This window comes from Leptodactylus fuscus, chromosome 6 (assembly GCF_031893055.1).
Source record: "Leptodactylus fuscus isolate aLepFus1 chromosome 6, aLepFus1.hap2, whole genome shotgun sequence".
NCBI classification, from domain to species: Eukaryota; Metazoa; Chordata; class Amphibia; order Anura; family Leptodactylidae; genus Leptodactylus; species Leptodactylus fuscus.
Window position 1 is genome coordinate 87,528,419 of NC_134270.1, and position 8,990 is coordinate 87,537,408.

At 39.3% G+C, this 8,990-nt stretch overlaps 1 protein-coding gene across 1 annotated transcript in view; it reads left to right on the forward strand.

Moving 5' to 3' along the window:
• Positions 1 to 7,255, forward strand: part of DBP (D-box binding PAR bZIP transcription factor) — a 50,035-nt gene extending 42,780 nt beyond the window's left edge. The window contains exons 3-4 of the mRNA XM_075276802.1: positions 1,176 to 1,396; positions 5,470 to 7,255. Coding sequence (XP_075132903.1) covers positions 1,176 to 1,396; positions 5,470 to 5,685 — 437 coding nt within the window. The 3' untranslated portion in view covers positions 5,686 to 7,255. The remainder of the gene's footprint in view (positions 1 to 1,175; positions 1,397 to 5,469) is intronic.
• Positions 7,256 to 8,990: the final 1,735 nt, after the last annotated feature.

Genomic DNA, 8,990 nt, shown 5'->3' on the forward strand with positions numbered 1-8,990 from the left:
CATGTGACTGTGTTCTCACTACAGGTCCTTCAGCCTTTTTTGACACTAAAGCGTCACTGATAATGCTGGCTTGATGTTTCCAGCACAATTTCTTAACTCCCTATTGGCACCAATGCTTTTTTGCCAGCTTTCCCCAGAGTTAGGTGGTCTGACCTCTTTTGAGGAGCATTCTGGTAGTTTCAGGACAGTATATCATAGCCTTAGAATGTATTTATATAGACAAAACTAGTCAGGTGTTTAGTAGAATTAAGTCGCCATACACTGGAGATAAGTGAAAAATCTGGAAGAGCAGTTGAAGAAATGTGTGTTCATGACAATGGTATTATCAAGTGCACCCCAATTGTTACAGCAATGTTCTTCTATTTTTGCCTTTCTGGACCAAGTGCCTTTCCCTTTTCTCCCAAAGCAATAAGCTCACTTGCAAGAGATTGAGGACTTGCTTTAAATATTATTAGTTATTACTGAGTAAATGTTGCAGTTATAGCTGAATTCAATTAATTTTTATCAAAAGGCAAGAGTTAGGGGGCGTTCACACTACCGTCTGTGTCCAACAGGTAGTGTCCGCTCCTAGTGTCCGTTCAAAATCTCGCACGGACAACCTACATGTCAGGTTTTTCTGTCCGCTTGAAAAGTCAGACATCTTTACATGCGGACAGTGAAGGAAGGGCACGGAGTGCAAAAGAACGCACCCGATCGCCATTTAAGTGAATGACAAGTGTCACAGACACAGCTAGTGTCCGCTCCTAATGTCTGTGAGATTTTGAATGGACACTAGGAGCGGACACTACCTGTCGGACACAGACGGTAGTGTGAACGCCCCCTAACAAGAATTCCAAATGGTAAAGAACTGAGAAATGCGTAGCTGTCCCACCTAGTTGTACCAACTAACACAACCTCGCAAGAATCTTGCTCTCCACTGTTGAGATGAAAATTGCCCACTTCTTTCCATTATATTTAGATAACTTTTTTAATAATAGCTTTTATTATCAATGCATTACCTTGCAAGTTCTAATAGTATGCCTAGCAAATTCTGCTGTAGAGGGGTGAAGGAACTAATATATATGCACAGTTTGTGCTGGTCAAGGATGTTAAGAAGTGTAATGTTCACCTTCCTTTGATTAATATGAAAGTACTGTCTAAAGTTCTTTTCTAACATGTAATGTTTTGCTCAATAGGTCAAATTACTCCTTTATCCAGAGAAAGTCCAAGTCCAGTTGACCCAGAATCTGTGGAAGTAATGATGAACTTTGACCCAGATCCAGCTGATCTAGCCTTGTCCAGTGTGCCAGGGCATGAGACATTTGACCCCAGGAAACATAGATTTTCTGAAGAAGAACTGAAACCTCAGCCAATTATGAAAAAAGCAAGAAAAATTCAAGTGCCAGATGAACAAAAGGTAAATGTAAGACAAAAAAACCACAAAAATTCCTGTATAATTATTATAAAATATTTAGAAAGATTGTTACTGTTTAGCTGCATTAAAGGTATTGTCCGGTCCCAAAATGATTTTATTTTTCCACAGGATAGGTCAACAGTATGCGATTTGTGGGGGTCTGACACCTGGATTGGGTGTCAGAAACTGCTAGTGGACATATTTATAGAAGTCCCTTTGAGGAATCTAGAATTCCTCCCTCAGCATAGTACATGATTTTAGGTGGCTCCCTGGTCACGCTTCTGAAGGCCAACATCTACCCACCGTTTCAGGCTCAAATGGAGTAGGAGTGAGGTCAATTAACACACTGGCAATTCTAACAAAGGAACCAATTTTGCTGTAGAGGGGTGCAGTGTTAAAGGGATTCTACCATTAAAACCTTTTTTTTTGTGGATAAGACGTTGGAATAGCCTTTAGAAAGGCTATTCTTCTTACATTTAGACGTGGTCTCCGCTGCGCCGTTCCTTAGAAATACTGGTTTTTACCGGTATGCAAATGAGTTCTCCCACAGCGATAGGGGCGGTCCCCAGCACTCAAACAGCGATGAAGGCGTCCCCACTGCTGCCAGAGAAGTGTCTCCAAGCGCCGCCTCCTCCTTAGTCCGCCACGTCAACTTCAATGTCTTCTTCCGACGCAGGCGCTTAAGTTCTAGGCCTCGGGCCTTGGGCAGAGCAGACTATGCAGGCGCACAGGTCATAGGAAAATGGCCGCTTGCACAGTATTGTTTGCGACCATTTTCCCGTGGCCTGTGCGCCTGCGCAGTCTGCTCTGCCCAAGGCCCGAGGCCTAGAAGTTTTTTCAGTCCATTCACTTTACAGGAGGGGAAAACAGCCTGGCTTTTTTTTTTTCTTAAGCTGTTTTTACAAAAAAAAGCTCCAAAAAAAGCTTGGCAAGGTCCAAAAAAAGCTTCCTAATTAGGAAGCTTTTTTTCCGGTGCCAAAATAAGCCACACGTTATTTACGTGTGAACTAACCCTTAGTGGTATTCACTTTATATTAGGAATTCTTACTAATGGTCTCCAAGGCCTTGGTGCTTGCATGAAAACATAACATAGGATTAGATAAGGAGAGAATAACATCATCAGCATATAATCCTATTTTGTGCGGGTGTTATCTCACGGAGATACCTGTAATATTGCAGTTAATTTTAATGTCTACAAATCAGATATCACCTTCATTTCCATGAGGCCTCGGACCCCGTGTTCCCTAGAATAGCTCTTCAGCAATGGCAACCGTCTGCTTCTTCTAAAGGTGGCTCCTTGGCCTTTTAGAAACTCCTCTCTCTCCCATCAGAGCAGGTTAACACCTTCTGCTTAATCCGTTGGGAGTCTGATCTTGCAAGGTGTATCTCCCTCCAGGAATGGTATGGAGCCACTAGGTTTGTCAGACCAGTGTCGAGGGGTGCCGCCCACTGGGAGACGGCATGTAAAATTTCCCTCCACTGGTACAGGACTCCCAATCAATTGGCACATATAGATCCTTCCTGTTCGAACCTGTGTTGGAGGGGTTGTGGCAATTTGGGTACCCTTATTCATATGTGGTGGGACTGCCCCCCTTTTCTGGCCTTTTGGACTGCCACTTTACACTTAATGTCTTCTGACCTGAACCCAGTCCTCCTTCCCCGTAGTATTCCTTTCTATGTTCCATACCTTGTTCTGAGACACATAATGGTGGTACTTTTAACAATTTCTTTGCAAATTTACCAAGCTATGTGATGTTATGTTTTTCTGTCTTTTCTTCCCCCTCCCCTCCCCCCTATGCCTGTACTGACTGACTGCTAACTTATACTTATTACTTGCAATAGGTACTTAGTTCTGCCTTTGTATTTCAACCAGTACCTATATTCCTCTTAGTTGAAAGCTGTGAACTTCTTATAATATGCTGCTATAGTGTATGACTGTATAGCCTTGGTACTTGTTATCCTTGTTCTTGTTTTTTCATTGTCAAACATTTTGTTTCATTGGAGTCTTGGGTTTGAATCCCGCCAGGAACAACATCTGCAAGGAGTTTATATGTTCTCCCCGTGTTTGCATGGATTTCCATCCCATGCTCCAAAGACATACTGATAGGAAAAAATGTACATTGTGAGCCCTATGTGGGGCTCCCAATCTACATAAAAAAAAAAATTATAAAAAACAAACAAAACTAAATTATAAAAAAAGAAACGGCTAGTGGACAGAAAGCACATACAGCACCATTCCTATTCAATTAATAGGAGCTGTGCTACAGTTTCCTGGAAACACTGCTATACAAGTACAGATCATTGCTAATTGCTAATCATTCAGTTAGGGGGCATTCTTACTACCGTTGATGACTGTCAGCGGTGTCCGTAGCTACTGTCCATTGAACCATCAGAAATCCGTTAAAATTTCCATTCATTTCAATAGGATCTTTTATCCGTTTGCGTCCGTTTACACCCAATCCATCAGAAGTCTGTTTTTTTTCCAGTGGACAAAAAAATCCTACATGCAGGACATTTGTATCTGTTTGAAAAAATGGATGGCAAGTGTCAATTATTTTTTTTAACATTAAAGTCTATGGGCAGTGGACTTATAATGGACAGTAAGGCGGCATTCACACTGCCGCTGCTGTCCACCCAGGAATTTTTTTTTTTTCAGCGGACACAAAGTTCTGAATGTAGGACTTTGGAACCGTACCAAAACACAGAATACAGGGGACATGTCATTTTTTCTTCAAATCCACCCCATTCTGAATTTTTTTCCTGCTTCCCAGTACATTATATAGAATAATTAATGGTGGTATCATGAAGAAAAATTTGTCCCGCAAAAATTAAGACCTCATATGGCTCTGGGAGCAGAGAAATAAAAAAGTTATTGGGTTTAGAAGGAGGGGAGTCAAAAACGAAAATCAAAAAATGCCATCGGCGGGAAAGGGTTAAAACCCATTCAAATGAATTCGCAAGCCGTCTGCTGTCCGGTTTCCCCCGGGGTTTACAGCGGACACCCCGGGCGGACAACAGTGGCAATGTGAATACTGCCTAACTGATAGCCATCAATTACTGTCCATTATTTTGTGCCTGTTTTTTTCTGTGCATGCTCAGAAAGCATAAACAAAAAAAACTGACAATATAAAAAAAAAACACTGATACTAACTGACACTAACTGATGCTATTGTGTCCGTTTTTTTGTTTTTTTTTCCCATTAAATGGATCAGTTAAAAACACATTACCATCAGTCAGTGTCTTTAATGTCTGTTATGATAGGTGTCCTTTTTCTTTTTTTCTTTTTTTTTTTAACAGACACCTTCATAATGGAATTCAACGGTAGTGTGAACACTGCCTTAACAGTCAGCTCTGAATTTTCTGGAACCTTCCATCTTGTTTTGTCAAAGACATGCCCCATTGCTGACTTGAGTAAAGAAAAGAATTCCTCAAACTTGGCGTTAAAGGGGTATTCCCATGTACATAACTATTTTTAAATTTGTAGATAATTAAAAGTTATATATTTTTTCAAATATAAGTAATTAAACATTTTGCAGAATTTTAAAGATTTTTTAAATATAAATTTTTAAATATCTTGTGGTCACAGACTTGTTGTCTTGATTAGTTGCCAGTGGATACGACCGACCATGAATGCAAGAACTTTCTAAGGTCAAAAAAATCAGCTATGATTTCCTTATCATGGCTGGGATATCTTCTCATACATGTAGTGTCTCCGCCTGATAACACAGCTACATTTAGAAAATCATGACTGAGTTCCTGACAAGTCCCAGACCATAGAAAGTTTCTGCATTTGTGGTCGTATCCATTGGCAACCTATCAAGACAACAGACAGCACTAAGATAGAGAAAATCTTTAAAACGCTGCCGAATTTTTAACTACTTATACTTGCAAAATATTTAACTTTTAATTATCTACAAATATAGATATGATTATGTACATGGGAATACCCCTTTAATATTAAAAACCGGTTATCATTCAGTAATGGACAAGTTTCAGTTAGCAGACAATTTTCAGACTACAGATTGTTTGTAGCAGATAAATAGATATTAATAATGTTATCTTTGTTTTCCTATTAGGATGAAAAGTATTGGAACCGGCGGTACAAAAACAATGAAGCTGCCAAACGTTCACGAGATGCTCGTCGCCTCAAAGAAAATCAGATCACGGTCCGGGCTGCCTTTTTAGAAAAAGAGAATGCAGTACTGCGCCAAGAGGTAGCCAAAATTCGCCAAGAACTCTCTCGCTACCGAAACATTCTGTCAAAATATGAGTCTCAGCATGGAGCCTTGTAAAGAACTGAGAAAATGCGTAGCTGTCCCACCCGGTTGTACGAACTAACACAACCTCACAAGAATCTTCTCCTACAATCCTTCCCCCTTTTCTTTCCTAAAGAATGTCCCCCCACTCAGAAATATCACAAGACTTAGAGGGCATGAGGGACACATGGGAAACAGGCCACAGTACAACAATTTTATTGCCTTGCTTTTCTCCTCCAATTTTCAGCATTCCATCTTGACCTCTTTTTCTGCAGGACAAAGGTGCTATAGTGACTAAATAAACACTATGGGGTATCACCAGCGGTTAGGCAAATAGATGTGAGAAAAAAGGAACACAGGCACCATCCAATACACCAGCCACCACGTACTGGCCCATTATCCTGTATCTGACAATCCTTTCACACAGCTGTCCAGTAGCATTGCATTTTTTTTTATCATATTCTGTCAGAGAAAGTTTGATGGATACAGCATGAATGGTAAATAACTGTAAAATATGTAAATATGTGAAATGAATATGCTAATTGAAAAGGTATTGCAATCAAACAAGCAGGAAAGGGGTATGCAAATCTCTTAAAAAATTGAGTTAGTTCTGCAGGGATTTCATTTTATATTATCTTACTAAAGCAAGGATGGACAATCCTCCAGCAACTTAGCTATTGTAATCTGCATGTTACACCTTTCTAAGCCACACACTGACCACTACTGTGACAAATGACAAATGAGCACTATTCATTACTTCATTGCTGTAAGGATGAATAAAAGGTGTGTATGAAAATGATAGTGGTAGGTATACCAAATGCACGTGCGAAGGAAAATTACATTCATATATTTGCCCTTCTTTCCTGGATGGCAAATTGGGCTCAGTTTTTACTCTTCTTGATACTGGTGATCAAAATGGTCGGGAAAAGAGTTAGTGACTTACTGACTGACTTTTCTGCCATAGTAGAGCCATAAATTATGGTGAAATTAGTATTGAAGTAATCTTATTAGCAGCTGTAAAACAATATTTACCTAACTAGCTTTAAAGGTCTTATCCAGAATCTATTTTTGACATCCTGTACTCTAATAATATGTGTAAATGTACTAAAAATTGCCCCACAGAATACTTACTAGCTCATTTCCAAACAGTCTTTTTGCCTCTAGTTCCTCCATGACTCTTTCTTCTGGGTCAGAAATGGGTGATCCTTCAGTGCTGCTCCAATGTCACTTGCTTGTGGGAGAACCTTGCTTTTTGTTCAGGCTCCCTGTACCTTTGTGGACATAACAATGCATATTTAATTATGCCTGTTTATAAAAGTTTTGCCCTTAGAGGGTCAATGGGGTATTTATTTTTTCTGCACTGGCTTGCCTATGACTGTGACTAAGCAGCACTGATGGAGAGTGGAAGGAGAATGAGCAAACTGAGGAGAGAGAATTATAGAGAGAAGGAGGTAAACTTTTTCCAAGCATCCCCTTTAAGATGGGATGCTTGCTAACAAAATGCTTAGACCATGCCGTAAAGTCTGGCCATCACTACACTTGAAAGTGCTAAACTGGTCAGAAGTACAAGACAATCAGACACTTAGCCCCTGGAATAACTTTATTGTCACTTTAAGATAAATCTGTGAATTCAGGTACTCATACTTACCATCACATACTGACTTTATTTCAATATGCTGTATTTGTTTCAGGTTTTGCTTTGATTTTTGATGTTTTTTTTTTTAATAAAACAAAGTTTCAGAAATCACAGCGAAACTCAAATGTGACTGCAGCCACACTGTCATTTGCATTCACATTAAAGCATAACAGTGTTATTATGTTTCCATTATTAATACTGATGTAGCGTGAATAGAAAATGTATCCAATGTTAATTGATAAATTATGAGTATAAAGCATTTTTATTGGCCATGAAATGCTGATAATACATATGAGGTGTGCTGTATAGTGTGAGCCAGATTAGGGTTGTTATTATGTATCTATGCACTGGGCAAATATTGTTGTATAAGAATTGTTTCTCATGGAAATCTTACTATATATTATTGGGCCTTTTAGGTAACTTCAAATGAAATATAAATGAGATTCAATAACTGAAGACTTGTCAAGCGCATAAATACTATATATTCATCTTTTTAACTTCTATAGGAAGGAGGAGGCTACTTGGGTTGACTCTATCCCTTTTAACAATGAGAAGGCGCCCCCTCTCTGCAGCGACTGCAACATAAGCAAACAAGGATGGACAGAACTAGTCAGAGGTTCATTCTTTCCTGCAAGTGCAGTAGTTCAGATAATCTTCATTGTCATGAACCATTGGATGTAAAAATAAAAAATAATTTGTATAACAAAAATACAGCACAAACCAGAATATGTAAAAGAGGTGATCCGGGCATAAAATATGTTTTTAAAATAGGCGGGGAAGGTGATTTTTTTAAAAAAATCATACCTGTCTAGTCCTGCTGCTCCGATGTCTTCTCAAAGTAAAACTGCTTGCCAGCTGTGACGTCCCAGATCCCTTCTGCTAAAGCTTCTGCTTGGCCTCAGCGGTCATGTGGAGAGACCCAGGGATATCACAGGTTGTAATGTCACATGCCCTTTGTTGAGGCCACTGACTTGCCTCAACGGTAACATGCAGCAGTCGGAAGACAACAAGGCACCCAATAATTTGCCCATTTTTGCCTGGATAGCCCCTTTAATATTTGGTTAGTTAAATTAACCGTACTACACAAACAGCAGTATGTGTGTTTGTATGCAGGCGTTCACCCAACAATTCTGCTGACAGGCTCATTGGCTTCCTATTATCTCATATACATATATGCCGTAAACATTTTATTTCTTTTCCACTTTGAAAGTTACAAAGTGGCATTCATAGATACATCTACTAAACAAGGTAAATAAAACAAGGTGAATATCATATTCTTGAGCTTTGGAATATTTCTGCCTTTACTAAAGTATGCCCCATGATATTCAAAAAATTAAGTTTCTTAGCAGCAGACTGCAGGTTGCTTTTTGCAGTCCATTGCTAGGAGGCATCTAACAGATTTTAAAGAGGATGTCTGAGACCCATGAGTAATAGATATTGATGACCTATCTAAAGAATACATCACTGTATCAGATTGGTGGGGGTCTGACAATTGGTATTCAAGGCTGGGGTCTCATATTGTATTATTCTTTGTTGCCTTATTTGTTAAATTTATGAAAATTATTGCCCTTCTAGTTCTTATACATGGACTACTTGGCAGCAGAGATAGTACAACCCACTATGTATGAATTGGTTCATTTGTTAATGTAGGGTGAAAGTGTTGTCAATGGGTTATTACAAGCATGTGATATGACGCCATGCCCTG